We start from the raw sequence: 22,489 nt of genomic DNA, 5'->3' as shown, positions 1-22,489 counted from the left end.
ATTATATTTATGCCTGGCTGGGCTGATGGGACAGTGGAGATTATATTAATGCCTGGCTGGGCTGATGGGACAGTGGAGATTATATTTATGAATGGCTGGGCTGATGGGACAGTGGAGATTATATTTATGAATGGCTGGGCTGATGGGACAGTAGAGATTATATTTATGAATGGCTGGGCTGATGGGACAGTGGAGATTATATTAATGAATGGCTGGGCTGATGGGACAGTGGAGATTATATTTATGAATGGCTGGGCTGATGGGACAGTAGAGATTATATTTATGAATGGCTGGGCTGATGGGACAGTGGAGATTATATTAATGAATGGCTGGGTTGATGGGACAGTAGAGATTATATTTATGAATGGCTGGGCTGATGGGACAGTGGAGATTATATTAATGAATGGCTGGGCTGATGGGACAGTAGAGATTATATTTATGAATGGCTGGGCTGATGGGACAGTAGAGATTATATTTATGAATGGCTGGGCTGATGGGACAGTAGAGATTATATTAATGAATGGCTGGTCTGATGGGACAGTGGAGATTATATTTATGAATGGCTGGGCTGATGGGACAGTAGAGATTATATTAATGAATGGCTGGGCTGATGGGACAGTGGAGATTATATTTATGAATGGCTGGGCTGATGGGACAGTGGAGATTATATTTATGAATGGCTGGGCTGATGGGACAGTGGATGCACAGTGATTCCTCAGATAGAACAGTAAATAGGTATTTGGATTGGGGTACAGCCGTGGGTAGTTGTGAAATAGATAACATCTGACATACTCTTTCAACCAATCGGCATCCAGGATTAGACCCGCCTGTTTTATATTCATTTGTACTTTCTTTCATGCTCACGCTATATTGACTGAAGGTGTGTGTTTATGTGTGTGTGGGGGATTGGTCAACAGAGTAAAGAGGGAATATGTTCCAGTAATAGCTCATGTGTTCAACTGTTATTCGTATCTCACTACGTGGGCAAAGCCATTCAATACAGTCAGACACTCAGAAGCTGTCTCTCCTATAGAGATCCCTGATAAAGTAGACAGAATGCTCCTTGGACAATCAATTTTAATCGCCGGTAAGTCTCTACTCTTCTAATTTCTCTTCGTTTTTTCATCTTTTTCCTCTCTTCTCTAACGTGCTCCAGGGGGTGCTGCTCCAGGGGGTGCTGCTCCAGGGGCGCTGCTCCTGGGGGTGCTGCTCCAGGGGGTGCTGCTCCTGGGGGTGCTGCTCCTGGGGGTGCTGCTCCAGGGGGCGCTGCTCCTCCTATGTGTTGTGTATGTCGTATTTTTATCAGCAAAAGGAGACATTTATAAAGAGTATATTCTCTTGTCTGTTCTTCCAGCGCTGCAGGCCAGCCTCTTTCTGGGTAAGTCGAATCATCTTACAGTGATTACGGATGCTATGTGTAGCTCGAGGCTGAAAACACTCATCGAGGTGTCAGAGAATAATTTATTTTTATTTTTATTATTATTATTTTTTCCTGTTCCAGGTTATGGAATGTCAGAGATTCGACACAGGTTCCTGACGTGTGGTGATCCCAGCCTCCAGTGTGGTAAAGTAACTCCAGTGTGGTAAAGTAACTCCAGTGCGGTAAAGTAACTCCAGTGCGGTAAAGTAACTCCAGTGCGGTAAAGTAACTCCAGTGCGGTAAAGTAACACCAGTGCGGTAAAGTAACTCCAGTGCGGTAAAGTAACTCCAGTGCGGTAAAGTAACTCCAGTGCGGTAAAGTAACACCAGTGCGGTAAAGTAACTCCAGTGCGGTAAAGTAACTCCAGTGCGGTAAAGTAACTCCAGTGCGGTAAAGTAACTCCAGTGCGGTAAAGTAACTCCAGTGCGGTAAAGTAACTCCAGTGCGGTAAAGTAACTCCAGTGCGGTAAAGTAACACCAGTGCGGTAAAGTAACTCCAGTGCGGTAAAGTAACTCCAGTGCGGTAAAGTAACTCCAGTGCGGTAAAGTAACTCCAGTGTGGTAAAGTAACTCCAGTTTTCCATCAGAACCTTCAGCTCCTAGTATATCTACACCTGTGCACTGAGTTTCTTTTACAGGGCAGTTTCCCGGACACAAAAGTCCTGGACTAAAAAGCACTTTCAATGGAGATAATGTTCTTTTTAGTTGAGGAAACTGGCCTCATATGGTTTAGCAAGTGTTAAACCCACTATGTGTGTGTGTGTGTGTGTGTGTGTGTGTGTGTGTGTGTGTGTGTGTGTGTGTGTGTGTGTGTGTGTGTGTGTGTGTGTGTGTGTGTGTGTGTGTGTGTGTGTGTGTGTGTGTGTGTGTGTGTGTGTGTGTGTGTGTGTGTGTGTGTGTGTGTGTGTGTAGATGACGGTGTGATCATAGTGTATGGGGTCAAATTCAGCACTATTGAGAAGTCATCAAACGAGAGCCCTAAAGCCTGCTCCGATACAGAGGCCTTCAACGGTGTGTCTAAGAGGTATGTACACACACGCATGTGCACACACACACACGGAAAGTACACGGAAAGTACACAACTTCAGTCAATAGCAAGCTCACTGAGTCTATAATGTTTGCAATGTTCTGCTTACAACATCGTTTATTTCCCAACTTCAGTGTCCTGTTGGCATGTTTCCAGCAATTTGACAGTAATCGGGCCATATCCACAAAGCGTCTCAGAGTAGAAAATGTGTCGTAAGTGCTGAGAATAGATACAATATCCTCCTACTCTTATGGGTAGAAATAAAAGCTATGCATGAAACCTCTTTAGTCATAAGATTCCTACGTAGTCGACAGATACTGAGGAGACATCATGAGCTATCCTAACCAGTTCAGAGTTACCAGCAGGTGTGTTGATATAGAAAAAAGTAGCCAGTGGCTCAGAGAAAAAATTGCTTTGGAGATATTAAAATAATGTTTAGATACTCTCAGACCATGAGAAACACAATTCTCTGGTCTGATGAAACCTAGATTGAACTCTTTGGCCTGAATGCCGAGCATCATCCCTACAGTGAAGCATGGTGGTGGCAGCAACATGCTGTGGGGATGTTTTTCAGAGGCAGGGACTGGGAGACTAGTCATGATCGAGGGAAAGATGAATGTAGCAAAGTACAGAGAGATCCTTGATGAAAACCTGCTCCAGAGCTGGGGCGAAGGTTCACCTTCCAACAGGACAACGACTCTAAGCACAAAGCCAAGACAATGCAGGAGTGGCTTTGGGACAACTCTCTGAATGTCCTTGGGTGGCCCAGCAAGAGCCTGGACTTGAACCCCATCGAACATCTCTGGAGAGACCTGAAAATAGCTGTGCAGCGACACTCCCCATCCAACCTGACAGAGCTTGAGAGGATCTGCAGGGAAGAATGTGAGAAACTCCCCAAATACAGATGTGCCAAGCTTGTAGCGTCATACCCAAAAATACGAGGCTGTAATCACTGCCAAAGGTGCTTCAACAAAGTACTGAGTAAAGGGCCTGAATACTTATGTAAATGTGATATTTCCGTGATTTTCTCCTTATAAATTTGAAAAAATATGAAAAATCTGTTTTGCTTTGTCATTATGGGGTATTGTGTGTAGATTAAAGGAGACAAAATACAATTTAATACATTAGAATAAGGCCGAAGCGTAACAAAATGTGGAAAAAGTCAAGGGGTCTGAATCCCTTCCGAATGCCCTGTATGTAACCACTCCCTGTATTAGTTCAGACAGATGGGAATCTTATCAAGAACAGCTTCACAGCAAAACTGAGCTGCCCTGAAACAGGAAGTGGTCATAACACTGACAGCACAGAGAGGGGAAATGGAGAGAAATAACATCATGTTTTTTAAAAACCTAAGTAAGGACAGTGTCCGTGGTGTTTTAGGTGTGTGACATTACTACTAATCATCCAGGTGTGATGGAAATGGGAAGTGTGATGTGGCGACCTCCGGCAGTGTGTGTGACCTCTGTAACTCCGCATACCAGAATAATATCTTCCTGGACGTTACCTATGGCTGCCTGGAGAGCAGTGAGTAACCTACACACACACACACACACACACAGACACACACACACACACACAGACACAGACACACAGACACACAGACAGACACAGACAGACACAGACAGACAGACAGACAGACACAGACAGACAGACAGACAGACAGACAGACAGACAGACAGACAGACAGACAGACAGACAGACAGACAGACAGACTCACACACACACACACACACACACAGACATACACACTCACACACACAGACATACACACTCACACACACAGACATACACACTCACACACACACACACACACACACACACACACAGACATACACACTCACACACACACACTCACACACACATACAGTTGAAGCCGGAAGTTTACATACACCTGAGCCAAATACATTTAAACTCAGTTTTTCACAATTCCTGACATTTAATCCTAGTAAAAATTCCCTGTTTTAGGTCAGTTAGGATCGCCACTTTATTTTAAGAATGGGAAATGTCAGAATAATAGTAGAGAGAATGATTTATTTCAGCTTTTATTTATTTCGTCACATTCCCAGTGGGTCAGAAGTTTACATACACTCAATTAGTATTTGGTAGCATTGCCTTTAAATTGTTTAACTTGGGTCAAATGTTTCGGGTAGCCTTCCACAAGCTTCCCACAATATGTTGGGTGAATTTTGGCCCATTCCTCTTAACAGAGCTGGTGTAACTGAGTCAGGTTTGTAGGCCTCCTTGCTCGCACATGCTTTTTCAGTTCTGCCAACACATTTTCTATAGGATTGAGGTCAGGGCTTTGTGATGGCCACTCCAATACCTTGACTTTGTTGTACATAAGCCATTTTGCCACAACTTTGGAAGTATGCTTGGGGTCATTGTCCATTTGGAAGACCCATTTGCGACCAAGCTTTAACGTCCTGACTTATGTCTTGAGATGTTGCTTCAATATATCCACATAATTTTCCTCCCTCATGATGCCATCTATTTTGTGAAGTGCACCAGTCCCTCCTGCAGCAAAGCACCCCCACAACATGTTGCTACCATCCCCGTGTTTCACGGTTGGGATGGTGTTCTTCGGCTTGCAAGCCTCCCCATTTTTGTTTCATCAGACCAGAGGACATTTCTCTAAAAAGTATGATCTTTGTCCCCATGTGCAGTTGCAATCTGTAGTCTGGCTTTTTTTATGGCGGTTTTGGAGCAGTGGCTTCTTCCCTACTGAGCGGCATTTCAGGTTATGTCGATATAGGACTCGTTTTACTGTGGATATAGATACTTTTGTACCTGTTTCCTCCAGCATCTTCACAAGGTCCTTTGCTGTTGTTTTGGGATTGATTTGCACTTTTCGAACCAAAGTACGTTCATCTCTAGGAGACAGAACGCGTCTCCTTCCTGAGCGGTATGACAGCTGCGTGATCCCATGGTGCTTATACTTGCATACTATTGTTTGTACAGATGAACGCGGTACCTTCAGGCGTTTGGAAATTGCTCCCAAGGATGAACCAGACTTGTGGAGGTCTACAATTTTTTCTGAGGTCTTGGCTGATGTCTTTTGATTTTCCCATGATGTCAAGCAAAGAGGCACTGAGTTTGAAGGTAGGCCTTGAAATACATCCACAGGTACACCTCCAATTGACTCAAATGATGTCAATTAGCCTATCAGAAGCTTCTAAAGCCATGATATCATTTTCTGGAATTTTCCAAGCTGTTTAAAGGCACAGTCAACTTAGTGTATGTAAACTTCTGACCCACTGGAATTGTGATACAGTGAATTATAAGTGAAATAATCTGTCTGTAAACAATTGTTGGAAAAATTACTTGTCATGCACAAAGTAGATGTCCTAACCGACTTGCCAAAACTATAGTTTGTTAACAAGAAATTTGTGGAGTGGTTGAAAAACTAGTTTTAATGACTCCAACCTAAGTGTACGTAAACTTCCGACTTCAACTGTACATACATGCTCACACACACACTCTCACACACACACACGCAGGAAATTGCTGAATCCTTTTCTCTATATGATGTATGTGTGATGTGTTTGTATCAATCAGATTTTTGTCGTCCACAGAGAAGGTGACTACCTGTGAGGGTGCCGGTGTGGTGCATTTGGAATGTGGTAAGGAACAACACACTGTGTGTCAATCGGTTACTTAGTTGAGTTGACTCGTGAGTCTCTCATGCTCCCTCTTCTCTCTCTCTCATAGGAGACGGGGTGGTCTTTCTCCAGAAAGCACTGTATGGACGCACAGACAGCCAGACCTGCAGTCAGGGACGACCTCAGAGTCAGCTGACTAACACAAAGTGTTCCCAAGAAGGAACTCTGGCACTCTGGTCACAGAGGTACAAACACACAGACACACAAACACACACACACACACGCACACACACGCACACACACGCACACACACGCACACACGCACACACACACACACCCCCCCCCCCCCCCCCCCCTATAGTGTGCAGAGCCAAGTCAAATCCAGGGAGATCCCTCCAGATCCATGTAAAATCCAGGTAGATCCCTCCAGATATAAGTGAAATCCAGGTAGATCCCTCCAGATCCAAGTTGGAATTTGACATTTTTGAACGTTCTCAGGAGGTCAGGAGGCTCCGTCAAATCCGTCCACTAGGGTGCGAACAAAACAAGTACCTGGAGCTAGAACCCAGGTCTATATGACAGACTGCTGCTGTTCAGGCCACAGCACCATCCATCCTCATTTAGTTATCAAGTCTTAATACATCGCAAAACTTAACAGTGTAGTCATTTTTCTGTTTTTAACCTTAATGTAACCAATCAGAATGAATGCCTGAAGTTAATCTTAGAGTTGTTTATGTCTCTAAACCCTGATATGCCTAAACCCTTAACTTAGGCCACATCGCCACTAGGGGGCAACGCTATTACCATCAAGTAGGCTTCCATTTAAAGCAACTTCAAAATTTGACGTTTGGAGACAAACATCTAATTTTGCAGTGAGACTGTGAGAGCTTGTTGATCAAATCAGCATCAAGTACAGGGGCTCAGAGGGCTCGGAGGCCAACCACTCAGACAAGCTCCAGATATCCGTTTTTACAGGTTATGTTGGAGTTGTGTTGTGGCTTTGTTATGGTTCTACTGGTGTTGCTCTGTGGTTGTACCAGGTGTGACGGGAAGCAGATGTGTGAGGTGAACATGGGAGTGAATCAAATCTCAGACCCTTGTTTTGGAACCTACAAATATCTGGACGTCACCTACATCTGCCTGCCTGCTAGTCAGTATTCTCCCTCTGGCGCTCTCCCTCTCCTGTCCAATGGGCTTGTCGTTCACTTGATACCCCACACAGGTTGTTGTCCACTGCCATTCCACTTCTGACACCTGTAACGTACTTGAACAATGGACAACAACCTGTGTGTGGTGTCAAGTGAACAACTAGTCAATTGAAATGTGCTTGTGCATGATACAAAGTAGTCAAGACTTTTTCATGAATGGAGCCCCACACTGTGTTGTCACAATCTCTCCTTCCCTCCCACCTCTCTTTGATTACTCCTCCCACCTCTCTTTGATTACTCCTCCCACCTCTCTTTGATTACTCCTCCCACCTCTCTTTGATTACTCCTCCCACCTCTCTTTGATTACTCCTCCCACCTCTCTTTGATTACTCCTCCCACCTCTCTTTGATTACTCCTCCCACCTCTCTTTTATTTATTTATTTTTATTATTTTTATTATTTTTATATTTTTTTTTATTTTTATATTTGTTTAAAAAAAAAAAAAAAAATCCTCTTTTTAGGGGTGGATCAGCTTAATATTGCGGAAAGAATGTTGCTTCCAATGTAATTGTCTGCATCATTTCCAATCCCCCATATTTTTTGGGGTAAATATATATATCCATACACGTATGCATACATATACACCTATATACATACACATACCTATATAGACATACATACTTTTTTAAAGAGTATACCTTTATTATTATTCCCCGCAAACCCTACCACCGATCCCCCAATTGGAGTAAACTGATAAACATTTCTGTTTTTACCTTCAATTTATACATCTTATACACATTTTACAGACACAGTCTACTTTATAATAGTTCTCTCTTGTTTGTTCTTAGTCCTTCCTCTATTTCTGTTGTCCATCCAGTTTGATTTCCACTTGTAACTGTGCTATTTCACAAAGGCTCCGCACCTATACACATTTCACAGATCCCGTATGCCCTACATTGTTTATCTTGTTATTAGTCCCACCCTTCAGCTCCACTCAACCCTTCCCATCTATCTTCCAACATCATCCATTTCGGATTTTTATTTGCCATATATTTTTCAACTGTGCTGTGATGCTTCACAAAAGATTTGAATCTTCCTATTCTCATAGCTTCCACGGATTGTAAATTAAAAATAAACATTTTTGCTAAAATAATTATTATATTATTGATTGATTGACTATGGCTTTTCAAATCCCCCAGTATTGCTATCTGTAGCGTTAGTTCTACGCAAATGTTGCAATTCTTCAACCATTCCTGGACCTGTGACCAAAAACGAGCTACATACGGACAATACCAAAATAAATGATCTAATGACTCTGCCTCCTCACAGCAGAATCTGCAGAGCTGGGAAGATTGTATCCCCCATATATATAACATTCTATTAGTTGCAAGAATTTTGTACAATAATTTAAATTGAAAAATTCGAAGTTTTGAATCCGGCGTTGTTTTGCGTATCAATTCATAAACCATGTGCCATGGAATGGGTACATCGAAAATCTCTTCCCAACTATTTTGCAATTTATATGGCACAGCTGTCAGTTTTTTGGTCCTTAAATTAAATTGGTATATGTTTTTATTTATCACACTTTTCTTTAACCATTTATGTTCTTTAATATAGGGCCGACATACAAGTTCCTTACTTTTTTCCCCTTCTACTTGCCTCTTCCATTTTTGTGGTAATGCTGCAATTAATTGGTTGTAATTTTGGGTAGAGCAGACATTTCCATATGTCTGTGTTAGCTGCATGTGTGACATTACTCCACCAGTCCTATTTATGATATCATTCACAAAAATTATACCTTTTTTAAACATTTCTTCAATAAATACAGTTTTTTTATCAATTACTATATTTGAATTTAACCACAATATTTGTTGTACTATTTGTTCCGTCCTTTCAGGTGGATTAAACTGAAATTGCAACCAACTTTCTAAGGCTTGTTTAAAAAATAAAGATATTTTGGAGATTATTTCCTTTTCAAACAACCGAAAGTGAGCAGGTGTAATCTGAATAAAGGGAAAAAGGCCCTTCTTGAACATAGGATGAGACATTCGTACCAATCTACTAGAGAACCAGTTTGGATTTAAGTATAACTTTTGTATGACTGATGCCTTTAGTGAGAGGTCTAATGCTTTAATATTTAATAATTTCTGCCCTCCGAATTCATATTCGTTATATAAATAGGCCCTTTTAATTTTATCTGGCTTGCCGTTCCAAATAAAATTGAATATTTTTTGTTCATATAATTTAAAAAGCAGGTCACTAGGTATAGGCAAAACCATAAGCAAATAGGTAAACTGTGATATGATTAAAGAGTTAATCAGGGTGATTTTCCCACAAATAGACAGGTATTTTCCTTTCCATGGTAGCAAGATCTTATCTATTTTTGCTAACTTTCTATAAAAATTTATTGGAGTGAGATCATTTCTTTCTTTTGGGATTTGTATACCGAGTATGTCCACATCTCCGTCAGACCATTTAATTGGTAAACTACATGGCAATGTAAAATGTGTATTTTTTAGTGATCCAATACGTAATATGGTACATTTATCATAATTTGGTTTTAATCCAGAGAGGATAGCAAATGTATCTAGATCCTCTAAGAGGCCGTGGAGAGACTCTAGTTGTGATTTTAAAAGAAAACATGAATCATCAGCGTACAATGACACCTTAGTTTTTAGGCCCTGGATTTCTAATCCCTTAATATTAATGTTTGATCTAATTTTAACAGCTAACATTTCGATGGCAATAATAAATAGATATGCCGATAGTGGACAACCTTGTTTTACTCCTCTAGATAGTTTAAAACTTTCTGAGATGTAGCCATTATTTACTATTTTACACCTAGGGTTACTATACATAATTTTAACCCATTTTATAAGAGATTCCCCAAAATTGAAATATTCTAGGCATTTATATATAAACTCCAGTCGTACTTTATCAAAAGCCTTTTCAAAATCAGCTATGAAAACCAGGCCTGGTGTCCCGGATATTTCATAGTGTTCTATTGTTTCCAGTACTTGCCTTATATTATCTCCAATGTATCGTCCATGTAAAAAACCTGTCTGATTAGGATGAATAATATCTGACAAAACTTTTTTTATTCTATGCGCCAAGCATTTTGCTAGGATTTTTGCATCACAACACTGAAGTGTAAGAGGTCTCCAATTTTTTAAATGGACTGGATCTTTATATATACCACTTGGGTCCTGTTTCAGTAATAATGATATCACACCTTCTTGTTGCGTGTCTGATAATCTATCATTTATATAGGAGTGGTTAAAACAAGCTAATAATGGTCCTTTGAGTATATAAAAAAAAAAAATGTATACTTCCACTGGTATGCCATCCAGTCCTGGAGTTTTCCCATCCTTAAAGGCCCCAATTGCCTCAAGTAGTTCCTCCTCTGTAATTAGGCCTTTACATGAGTCTTTCTGTACAGATGTTAATTTTACATTATTATTAGGGAAAAAATCCATACAATTAGTTTCAGTTAGTGGAGATGGAGGAGCCTGAAACGAAAACATATTCTTAAAGTACTTTACTTCCTCTTTCAAAATATCATTTGGTGAATCATGCGTGACTCCATCATTTGTAACAAGTTTTAATACGTTTTTTTTGGTAGCATTTCTATATTGAAGATTGAAAAAGAATTTGGTGCATTTTTCCCCATATTCCATCCAGTTCGCTTTATTTTTATAATATATTACACTGGATCTTTCTTGAATAAGTTCCTCCATTTCTTTTTGTTTTTCCTCTAACTTATTCTGTGCCTCTATGGTACCGTTTTTATTGTTATCTAACTGTACTGTTAGTCCTTCAATTTCCTTTGTTAATATGGACTCTTTTGATCTAAATTGCTTTTGTTTTATAGATGAGTACTGAATTGCATGGCCTCTAAAGGCACACTTAAAAGTGTCCCATACAATATGGGGATCTGCTGTACCTATGTTATGTCTAAAAAAGTCAGTTATAAATTCTTCTGTCCTAGTTCTAAACAATTTATCATCTAGTAGGCTTTGATTAAATTTCCAATATCCTCGCCCACGTGGAAATTCTGTAAGAGTAATATATATGCCAATTATGTGATGGTCCGACCGCATTCTGTCCCCTATCAAACACTTTTTAACTTTTGGTGCCAGAGAGAATGATATAAGAAAGTAGTCAAGGCGACTAGCTTGATTAAGCCTCCGCCATGTATATCTCACTAGGTCAGGGTATTTAAGTCTCCATATATCCACTAATTCCAATATATCCATGACATTCCTGATTTCCTTAAGTGCCTGAGGGTGATAGTTTGTAGTGTGATTTCCTTTCCGGTCCATAGAGGTATTTAAGACCGTATTAAAATCTCCCACTATAATAATAGAGTCTAGTGTTGCTTGTAGAGTTGATACATTCTTATATATATTGTCAAAGAAGCTTGGATCATCATTATTCGGACCGTATAGGTTAATAAGCCATATATGTTTATTGTCCAATAACATATTTAAAATAATCCATCTACCTTGAGGATCTGTTTGGACAAGTTGCACATTTGGATCAAAGTTATTATTAATTAAAACCATCACCCCTTTTGAATTTCTTTGCCCATGGGAGAAATATATTTCGCCCCCCCAGTTCTTTTTCCACAAAACTTCATCTAAAACTGTCGAATGGGTTTCCTGTAAACAATAGATATTATATCCCACCTCTCTTTGATTACTCCTCCCACCTCTCTTTGATTACTCCTCCCACCTCTCTTTGATTACTCCTCCCACCTCTCTTTGATTACTCCTCCCATCTCTCTTTGATTACTCCTCCCACCTCTCTTTGATTACTCCTCCCACCTCTCTTTGATTACTCCTCCCACCTCTCTTTGATTACTCCTCCCACCTCTCTTTGATTACTCCTCCCACCTCTCTTTGATTACTCCTCCCATCTCTCTTTGATTACTCCTCCCACCTTTCTTTGATTGCTCCTCCCACCCTCCCTTTCTTGCTCTTCATCCTTTTCCTTACCCCCCATTATCTCAGCAGCAGGGCTGATGTTGTGTCTTAGCAGCAGGGCTGATGTTGTGTCTCAGCAGCAGGGCTGATGTTGTGTCTCAGCAGCAGGGCTGATGTTGTGTCTCAGCAGCAGGGCTGATGTTCTGTCTCAGCAGCAGGGCTGATGTTGTGTCTTAGCAGCAGGGCTGATGTTGTGTCTCAGCAGCAGGGCTGATGTTCTGTCTCAGCAGCAGGGCTGATGTTGTGTCTTAGCAGCAGGGCTGATGTTGTGTCTCAGCAGCAGGGCTGATGTTGTGTCTCAGCAGCAGGGCTGATGTTGTGTCTCAGCAGCAGGGCTGATGTTGTGTCTTAGCAGCAGGGCTGATGTTGTGTCTTAGCAGCAGGGCTGATGTTGTGTCTCAGCAGCAGGGCTGATGTTGTGTCTTAGCAGCAGGGCTGATGTTGTGTCTCAGCAGCAGGGCTGATGTTGTGTCTTAGCAGCAGGGCTGATGTTGTGTCTCAGCAGCAGGGCTGATGTTGTGTCTCAGCAGCAGGGCTGATGTTGTGTCTTAGCAGCAGGGCTGATGTTGTGTCTTAGCAGCAGGGCTGATGTTGTGTCTCAGCAGCAGGGCTGATGTTGTGTCTTAGCAGCAGGGCTGATGTTGTGTCTTAGCAGCAGGGCTGATGTTGTGTCTTAGCAGCAGGGCTGATGTTCTGTCTCAGCAGCAGGGCTGATGTTGTGTCTCAGCAGCAGGGCTGATGTTGTGTCTTAGCAGCAGGGCTGATGTTGTGTCTCAGCAGCAGGGCTGATGTTGTGTCTCAGCAGCAGGGCTGATGTTGTGTCTCAGCAGCAGGGCTGATGTTGTGTCTCAGCAGCAGGGCTGATGTTGTGTCTCAGCAGCAGGGCTGATGTTGTGTCTCAGCAGCAGGGCTGATGTTGTGTCTCAGCAGCAGGGCTGATGTTGTGTCTCAGCAGCAGGGCTGATGTTGTGTCTCAGCAGCAGGGCTGATGTTGTGTCTCAGCAGCAGGGCTGATGTTGTGTCTCAGCAGCAGGGCTGATGTTGTGTCTCAGCAGCAGGGCTGATGTTGTGTCTCAGCAGCAGGGCTGATGTTGTGTCTTAGCAGCAGGGCTGATGTTGTGTCTCAGCAGCAGGGCTGATGTTGTGTCTTAGCAGCAGGGCTGATGTTGTGTCTCAGCAGCAGGGCTGATGTTGTGTCTCAGCAACAGGGCTGATGTTGTGTCTTAGCAGCAGGGCTGATGTTGTGTCTCAGCAGCAGGGCTGATGTTGTGTCTCAGCAGCAGGGCTGATGTTCTGTCTCAGCAGCAGGGCTGATGTTGTGTCTCAGCAGCAGGGCTGATGTTGTGTCTTAGCAGCAGGGCTGATGTTGTGTCTTAGCAGCAGGGCTGATGTTGTGTCTTAGCAGCAGGGCTGATGTTGTGTCTCAGCAGCAGGGCTGATGTTGTGTCTCAGCAGCAGGGCTGATGTTGTGTCTTAGCAGCAGGGCTGATGTTGTGTCTTAGCAGCAGGGCTGATGTTCTGTCTCAGCAGCAGGGCTGATGTTGTGTCTTAGCAGCAGGGCTGATGTTGTGTCTTAGCAGCAGGGCTGATGTTGTGTCTTAGCAGCAGGGCTGATGTTGTGTCTCAGCAGCAGGGCTGATGTTCTGTGTGTGCTTTGTGTTTTCAGAGACCAGTATCACCTGCGAAGGCTCAACCAGCTCCCTGGACTGTGGTGAGCACACGATTACACCCACAAACACCCTCACCTAACACCCCCCTCAGCCCTCCTCCTGTGTAGGTAAGGGTGCAATTCAATGATTGTGTGTGTGTGTGTGTGTAGGTAAGGGTGTGATAAATGTGTTTCATGCTAACTACGGCCGTAGAGACGGCTCTACCTGTTCTGCTGGACGCCACGAGCTCAGCAACCAGAACTGTCTGCAACCCAAAACCCTGGACGTTGTCAAACAATGGTACACTCTCCCTCTCTATCCATCTCCCCATCTCTCCTCTCTGGTTTGGGGATGTCAGTGGTGTTGAAAAGTGGTATACAAATATCCCCCCTGTGTGTGCATGTGTGTTACAACTGTGTTATAAATGTGTAACTCTGCAGGTGTGAGGGAAAGAGTCAGTGCACTGTGGGGCTTGATCCGGTCTTCGGGGACCCCTGCTACGGAACCTACAAATACCTGGAGGTTTCCTACACCTGTCTGGGAGGCTGTAAGTACAAAACAGCTATCAGCTAAGTGCAGAATAAGGAGAAGAGAGGAGGGAAGGGGAGGGGAGGAGATGAGTAAGGGGATTAGATGAGGAAAGGAAAGAGAAGAGGAGGATGGAGAGGAGGAGAGGAGGGGAAGGTGAGGAAAGAGGAAACCAGGAGAGGAAGAAGAGAAGATGAGGAGTGGAAGAAGATGAGATGAGGAAGGAGATGAGGAGATAAGGAGGGGAAGGTAAAGAGAGGAGACCAGGAGAGGAGATGAGGAGAGGGAGATGGGGAGATGAAACAAGAATACGAAGGAGATGAGGAGATGAGGAAACAAGAATAGGAAGGAGATGAGAGAAGATGAGGAAGCTACTGTAGACTATTGAGATGGTAGAGAGGAGAGTAAGTTACTGTACTGTTAACATGATACAGAGGAGGAGATGAAGAGGATGGGGGAGATGAAAGAGAGGAGACGTGGAGAGGAGGAAGGCTTTAGACTATGGAGATAATAGAGAGGTAGCCACTGTAGACTATGGAGACACACCCTCTGACTGTAACCTACCTCAGCCCCTACAGTGTAATGATGGCCTGGCTCGGCTGCTGCCACTTCCTGTCCTCCTCCATCGGTGAGTCCTGTCTCCTCTACTGCTGGTCTACATATGAACCCACATTAAGTGATGTGATAAACGCATGACTGAATCTTTTTATTTGTCTTTTTCTTTCATTCAACAGAAGAACTCCGACTGGATGCCCTTTTTACTCTGGATTTACTCCATAATCAAACACGATGAATCACTGATAAATCAACTAAGCAACCAATCAATAAGTCAATGTGCAAACTAGTGACTGTATGTTGTTGTGTAGCCAGCTCATGTTCAGACCAGTGTTTTTAGAGAACACAACCCTACTTATGTTAATGATTTGGATGTTAACAAATATGTTACATTTAAAATAAAATGAATGTGAGGCAGCTGAGAAATTGACTTTTTCTTCTGAAACAGAGAACATTTTCCTTTATGTTTTACCATGTTAGTAGTGCCTGACTCTAGCCTGGAAGACTATTTACACAAGATAGACACTTTTCATTGGTATTACACACTTCAATACTCTGGAAGTGATTATAGCCTTAGCTACTAAAAAGGTGTGATTAGCGAATAAAAATAAATATATACAGTTGAAGTCAGAAGTCTACATACACTTAGGTTGGAGTCATTAAAACTCATTTTTCAACCACTCCACAAATTTGTTGTCACGGTCGTCGTATGAAAGAAGGTGTGGACCAAAGCGCAGCGTGGTAAGTGTTCATGCTTTTTTTATTAAAACAGAACACTGAGACAAAATAACCAAAATTAGACCACGAAAACAGTTCTGTCTGGTGCAGACACAAAACAGAAAACAACTACCCACAAAAACCATGTGGGAAAAAGCTACCTAAGTATGGTTCTCAATCAGAGACAACGATAGACAGCTGCCTCTGATTGAGAACCATACCCGGCCAAAACATAGAAAATAAAACATAGAATGCCCACCCAAATCACACCCTGACCAAACCAAAATAGAGACATAAAAAGCTCTCTACGGTCAGGGCGTAACATTTGTGCATGACACAAATAATTGTTCCAACAATTGTTTACAGACAGATTATTTCACTTATAATTCACTGAATCACAATTCCAGTCGGTCAGAAGTTTACATACACTAAGTTGACTGTGCCTTTAACCAGCTTGGAAAATTCCAGAAAATGATGTCATGGCTTTAGAAGCTTCTGATAGGCTAATTGACATCATTTGAGTCAATTGGAGGTGTACCTGTGGATGTATTTCAAGGCCTACCTTCAAACTCAGTGCCTCTTTGCTTGACATCATGGGAAAATCAAAAGAAATCAGCAAGACCTCAGAAAAAAAATTGTAGACCTCCACAAGTCTGGTTCATCCTGCGACAAAACTAGAGACTTGTTGATAGTGCTGTTAAGGTAGAGCAGCACTTTATTATGGACAGACTTCTCCCCCATCTTAGCTACTGTTGTATCAATATGTTTTGACCGTGACAGTTTACAATCCAGGGTTACTACAAGCAGTTTAGTCACCTCAACTTGCTCAATTTCCACATTATTTACTACAAGATTTAGTTGAGGTTTAGTGAATGATTTGAAATATTTAGGACTAACTTATTCCTTGCCACCCACTCTGAAACTAACTGCAGCTCTTTGTTAGGTGTTGCAGTCATTTCAGTTGCTGTGCTGTAGTAGCTGACGTGTATAGTGTTGAGTCATCCGCATACATAGACAGGCTGGCTTTACTCAAAGCCAGTGGCATGTCCTTAGTAAAGATTGAAAAAAAGTAATGGGCCTAGACAGCTGCCCTGGGGAATTCCTGATTGTACCTGGATTATGTTTGAGATGCTTCCATTAAAGAACACCCTCTGTGTTCTGTTGGACAGGTAACTCTTTATCCACAATATAGCAGGGGATGTAAAGCTATAACACGTACGTTTTTCCATCAGCGGACTATGATCGATAATGTCATAAACAGCATCATCAATTTCTCTCAGCCAATCATTCATTTGTGCTGTGCTGTGCTTGTTGAATGTCCTTCTCTATAAGCATGCTGAAAGTCGGTTGTCAATTTGTTTACTGTGTCATGACGTTGGCAGTGGGGGTAGGTTTATGACAGTCATAAATACCTCTTTCCCCCTTTTTCTCTTCCCTACTGATGTGACATAAGAAAACCCCTTGGTTAACATAGAGATTCTGGGGACATCAGAAGGTGGGGTGGAATGAACTATATTCTGGTAATCCGACCAACTGAACATATGCGGTGGTACTTAAGGTATATCATGTCAGTTTGGTTGCCCTCTGACACATTCTCATCAATGATAGAATGACATAAACTCTACTGTGGAAAGTCTAAACCTCAGAGGTATCTGATTCACATGGAATTGTTGTTTAATTCAAATGTTTGAATATGAAATTATTTGTGAAGAGATTAAATTTAATTTTAGCTTCCAAATGAGAGATTTGTGTTTTCATAAGCTTGGCTTCTGCTCAACCAGGGGCCCGCCCCTGTGAAGAGACATGGGTTATAAACTTTTCAGACACACCCCTCTCCCTCCACTATAAAAGCCATTGACAAAAATATAACTTCCTGTTCCGGGTACATTTAGGATGACGATCCGATGTCAGAATGGTTCAGATAATAACTACAGAACTAAGCCAACATCAGCATGGACTTTGGTTGTGAATGGTATGAACTTTGAACTCGTATTCATTACAGAAGTGATACCCCCTAGCCGTTGAGTTAGCAACAGCTGCTACAAACGCAGGTTAGGAAGGACAGTCAGAGTATCCCGTCTACTACACATCGACGCTACTCCAACGTATCCAGTGACCACCAGAGACATTCTTCAAAGGACAGAGTACTCGGTTTGGCAAGACGGTCTTCCATCTACCACCAACCTACTGAAGCGCAGCTCAGAATAAATATTTATTGCATTTTCCTTTTCAAATGGGCGGTAATTTAGAATGCATAAGATACTGTATTTACGATAGCACAGCTTCGCCTCTGTTCCAGTCTCCCGCTCTTTCACTAAAATCCAGCCCTTTCCCCTTTGTGTAACAAGCTGTCATATCTGTTCCGCCCGCTAGGGACGTTTTTCTTTATGACGGCACTTTGTGATCAAGTTATGATTTAATTGTGTATGTGTGATTCTTTGTGATTAGTTAGGTATTTAATTATTTATTTACTAAACCCAATTTTGTATTGCTGATTCAACTTGTTAGCCAAGAGTATACTCTGTAATCTAAGAATTTACCATTGTTCGATGATCCGGAAAGGATTTGAACGATTATGGAACTAGGCCGCACGTCTGGGTTAATATAAACATAATGATGCCCCGTTGTGAGGAGTCTAAGATAGAATGAGGTTTTCATTTTGATTCAGCCTGTATAAAATTGAAAAGCAGATTACATAATATACCAAATTTATTATACACATTTTTGGAGTGATAGACAAGCATTGTTGGGTGTGTGTGCGCGGAGATTCCCCGCCCGTTGTTCTCTGACGTAGTCAGTGGGTAATGTAAGCGAATACATTTCTTGTATGAGGCTGAGAAAGCTAATTATAGAAATCTGAGAAATAGAGCGTTTGGCCAAACGCAGGGCTATTTCTGCCTCGCGCCTCTAGACGCGGGTAGGGCAGGTCATTATTAATTTCTCGAGCGAGGACAAAGAGCCAGCCGATCGAAATTCAGGAGATATAGCTTGACCAGCGAAAATTATCTCTCTCTCTCGCGATTCCACGCGAGGAGACCACGGTGCATTTCGTTGTTTGCCGCGTGTTCCGGTTAAAACATCGTCAGAAAACGCCGTAAATGGTTTGAACATAATACGTTATAAGTAAAACCTTTCCCTGACCAAGGGAATCCTAAGTGCTACATTTTCAGGCACAAAGGAGGGTTAGCTGGCACGAGGTGCTAAAGCTAACAAGGGAAAATAGCAATTTTTTTCTGGTGCCACATTGAAATTCCCCGGGTATTTCCGTTTTATTTCAGCGTGTGAAATCAGTGACCGCTGAAGTGTGCCCAGTATATTGTCACGTTCCTGGCCTGTTTTCTGTTGTTTTGTATGTGTTTGATGGTCAGGGCGTGAGTTTTGGGTGGGCAGTCTATGTTTTCTGTTTCTATGTTGGTTTTGGGTTGCCTGGTATGGCTCTCAATTAGAGGCAGGTGTTTGACGTTTCCTCTGATTGAGAGTCATATTAAGGTAGGTTGTTCTCACTGTTTGTTTGTGGGTGATTGTCTCCTGTGTCTGTGTTATGTTACGCCACATGGGACTGTTTCGGTTTTGTTTGTTCGTTCGTTTTATGTAGTCAGTTTTCCTGTTCATGCGTTCTTCGTGTTTCATGTGAGTTCGTCGTTCAGGTCTGTCTACGTCGTTTATTGTTTTGTAACTATTCAAGTGTTCGTTCGTGTTTTCCTGTTTTGTTTATTAAACATTATGAATTCACACCCCGCTGCACTTTGGTCTAATCCTTGTTACTCCTCTTCGGATGAAGAGAAGGAGGAAGCCCGTTACAGAATCACCCACCAAACCCAGATCAAGCAGCGGGTTAACGGACAGCGCAAGAAGGAGGAATGGACATGGGAGGATGTTTTGGACGGTAAGGGTTGCTACACATGGGAGGAGATCCTGGCTGGAAAGGATCGCCTCCCATGGGAACAGCTGGAGGCAGCTCGGAGAGCGGAGGAAACCGGAGAGAGGAACCGGCGTTATGAGGGGACCCGTCTAGCACGGAAGCCCGAAAAGCCCGTGAGTACTACCCAAAAATTTCTTGGGGGGGGGGGCTAAGATGTAGTGGGCCGAGGGCAGGTAGGAGACCTGCGCCCACTTCCCGGGCTTACCGTGGAGAGCGAGAGTACGGGCAGACACCGTGTTACGCAGTAGAGCGCACGGTGTCTCCTGTACGTGTGCATAGCCCGGTGCGGGTTATTCCACCTCCCCGCACTGGTAGGGCTAGATTGAGTGTTGAGCCGGATGTCATGAAGCCGGCCCTACATATCTGGCCACCAGTACGTCTCCTTGGGCCGGCTTACATGGCACCAGCCTTACGCATGGTGTCCCCGGTTCGCCTACATAGCCCGGTGCGGGTTATTCCACCTCCCCGCATTGGTCAGGCGACGGGGAGCATACAACCAGGTAAGGTTGGGCAGGTTCAGTGCTCAAGGGAGCCAGTACGCCTACACGGTCCGGTATATCCGGCGCCACCTTCCCGCCCCAGCTCAGTACCACCAGTGCCTACACCACGCACCAGGCTTCCAGTGCGTCTCCAGAGCCCTGTTCCTCCTCCACGCACTCTCCCTATGGTGCGTGTCTCCAGCCCAGTGCCTCCAGTTCCGGCACCACGCACTAAGCCACCTGTGCGTCTCCAGAGCCCTGTACGCACTGTTCCTTCTCCCCGCACTCGCCCTGAGGTGCGTGCCCTCAGCCCGGTACCTCCAGTTCCGGTACCACGCACCAGGCCTATAGTGCGCTTCGAGAGGTCAGTGTGCCCTGTCCCTGCTCCCCGCACTAGCCTTGAAGTGCGTGCCGTCATCCCGGTACCTCCAGTTCCGGCACCACGCACCAGGCCTACTGTGCGCCTCAGCAGGGCAGAGTCGGCCGTCTGCCCAACGCCTTCTGCACTGCCTGTCTGCCCAGCTCCGTCTGAGCCATCTGTCTGCCCAGCGCCGTCTGAGCCATCCGTCTGCCCAGCGCCTTCTGAGCCATCCGTCTGCCCAGCGCCTTCTGAGCCATCCGTCTGCCCAGCGCCTTCTGAGCCATCCGTCTGCCCAGCGCCTTCTGAGCCATCCGTCTGCCACGAGCCATTAGAGCCGCCCGTCTGTCCCGAGCCATTAGAGCCGTCCGTCAGTCAGGAGCCGCCAGAGCCGCCAGCCAGTCAGGAGCCGCCAGAGCCGCCAGCCAGTCAGGAGCCGCCAGAGCCGCCAGCCAGTCAGGAGCTGCCAGAGCCGCCAGCCAGTCAGGAGCTGCCAGAGCCGCCAGCCAGTCAGGAGCTGCCAGAGCCGCCAGCCAGTCAGGAGCTGCCAGAGCCGCCAGCCAGTCAGGAGCTGCCAGAGCCGCCAGCCAGTCAGGAGCTGCCAGAGCCGCCAGCCAGTCAGGAGCTGCCAGAGCCGCCAGCCAGTCAGGAGCTGCCAGAGCCGCCAGCCAGTCAGGAGCTGCCAGAGCCGCCAGCCAGTCAGGAGCTGCCAGAGCCGCCAGCCAGTCAGGAGCTGCCAGAGCCGCCAGCCAGTCAGGAGCTGCCAGAGCCGCCAGCCAGTCAGGAGCTGCCAGAGCTGCCCTACAGTCATGAGCTGCCCTACAGTCATGAGCTGCCCTACAGTCATGAGCTGCCCTACAGTCATGAGCTGCCCTTCAGTCATGAGCTGCCCTTCAGTCATGAGCTGCCCTCCAGTCATGAGCTGCCCTCCAGTCATGAGCTGCCCTCCAGTCATGAGCTGCCCTCCAGTCATGAGCTGCCCTCCAGTCATGAGCTGCCCTCCAGTCATGAGCTGCCCTCCAGTCATGAGCTGCCACTCAGTCCGGAGCTGCCACTCAGTCCGGAGCTGCCACTCAGTCCGGAGCTGCCACTCAGTCCGGAGCTGCCACTCAGTCCGGAGCTGCCACTCAGTCCGGAGCTGCCACTCAGTCCGGAGCTGCCACCCAGTCCGGAGCTGCCACTCAGTCCGGAGCTGCCATTAGTACAGAGTTGTCCCTCTGTCCTAAGCTACCTCTCTGTCCGGAGCTACCTCTCTGTCCGGAGCTACCTCTCTGTCCTGAGCTACCTCTCTGTCCGGAGCTACCTCTCTGTCCTGAGCTACCTCTCTGTCCTGAGCTACCTCTCTGTCCTGAGCTGTCTCCTCTATGTAGGAGGGGCCTTAGTGAAGGTTCCTGGACCATGGTCGGGGGCGAGGGTCGCCACTCAAAGGACGCTAAGGAGGGGGACAAAGACAGTGGTGGAGTGGTGTCCTCGTCCACCACCGGAGCCGCCACCGCGGACAGATGCCCACCCAGACCCTCCCCTTGAGTTTTAGGGGTGCGCCCGGAGTTCGCACCTTGAGGGGGGGGTTCTGTCACGTTCCTGACCTGTTTTCTGTTGTTTTGTATGTGTTTGATGGTCAGGGCGTGAGTTTTGGGTGGGCAGTCTATGTTTTCTGTTTCTATGTTGGTTTTGGGTTGCCTGGTATGGCTCTCAATTAGAGGCAGGTGTTTTACGTTTCCTCTGATTGAGAGTCATATTAAGGTAGGTTGTTCTCACTGTTTGTTTGTGGGTGATTGTCTCCTGTGTCTGTGTTATGTTACGCCACATGGGACTGTTTCGGTTTTGTTTGTTCGTTCGTTTTATGTAGTCAGTTTTCCTGTTCATGCGTTCTTCGTGTTTCATGTGAGTTCGTCGTTCAGGTCTGTCTACGTCATTTATTGTTTTGTAACTATTCAAGTGTTCGTTCGTGTTTTCCTGTTTTGTTTATTAAACATTATGAATTCACACCCCGCTGCACTTTGGTCTAATCCTTGTTACTCCTCTTCGGATGAAGAGAAGGAGGAAGCCCGTTACATATATTCGTTCATGAAGAATTATTCAGGTCACACTCAAGTCATTAC

At 44.6% G+C, this 22,489-nt stretch overlaps 1 protein-coding gene across 3 annotated transcripts; it reads left to right on the top strand.

The window, feature by feature from the left end:
* Positions 1-892: 892 nt before the first annotated feature.
* On the top strand, positions 893-15,339 carry LOC120049540 (L-rhamnose-binding lectin CSL1-like). Of its 3 annotated transcripts, XM_038995792.1 has the most exons (13): positions 899-1,087; positions 1,355-1,378; positions 1,502-1,564; positions 2,334-2,445; positions 3,857-3,972; positions 6,021-6,068; positions 6,157-6,292; positions 7,088-7,197; positions 13,846-13,890; positions 13,999-14,128; positions 14,269-14,375; positions 14,926-14,984; positions 15,091-15,328. In XM_038995792.1, the coding sequence occupies exons 1-12, from the start codon at positions 1,057-1,059 to the stop codon at positions 14,937-14,939; spliced, it is 936 nt and encodes a 311-aa protein (XP_038851720.1). In that variant the 5' UTR covers positions 899-1,056; the 3' UTR covers positions 14,940-14,984; positions 15,091-15,328. The 3 variants fall into 3 exon arrangements, with proteins under 3 accessions (XP_038851721.1, XP_038851720.1, XP_038851722.1); XM_038995793.1 differs by lacking the exon at positions 13,999-14,128 and having other exon boundaries at positions 893-1,087; positions 15,091-15,339; XM_038995794.1 differs by lacking the exons at positions 899-1,087; positions 1,355-1,378; positions 1,502-1,564 and adding an exon at positions 2,157-2,172 and having other exon boundaries at positions 2,319-2,445.
* The last annotated feature ends 7,150 nt before the right edge of the window (positions 15,340-22,489 follow it).

The sequence above is a fragment of the Salvelinus namaycush genome, chromosome 6, assembly GCF_016432855.1.
Source record: "Salvelinus namaycush isolate Seneca chromosome 6, SaNama_1.0, whole genome shotgun sequence".
NCBI lineage: Eukaryota > Metazoa > Chordata > Actinopteri > Salmoniformes > Salmonidae > Salvelinus > Salvelinus namaycush.
Note: the sequence above shows the minus strand (reverse complement) of the source record. Positions and strands in the feature narration are given on the sequence as shown.

What these genes read in the sequence shown, in the direction of transcription:
- LOC120049540 (XM_038995792.1), top strand. Translation starts at nt 1,057, where the DNA reads ATGCTCCTTGGACAATCAATTTTAATCGCCG. An exon ending in GCAGGCCAGCCTCTTTCTGG is followed by an intron (nt 1,379 to 1,501) that starts GTAAGTCGAATC and finishes TTCCTGTTCCAG; the next exon opens with GTTATGGAATGTCAGAGATT. An exon ending in TGTGGTGCATTTGGAATGTG is followed by an intron (nt 6,069 to 6,156) that starts GTAAGGAACAAC and finishes TCTCTCTCATAG; the next exon opens with GAGACGGGGTGGTCTTTCTC.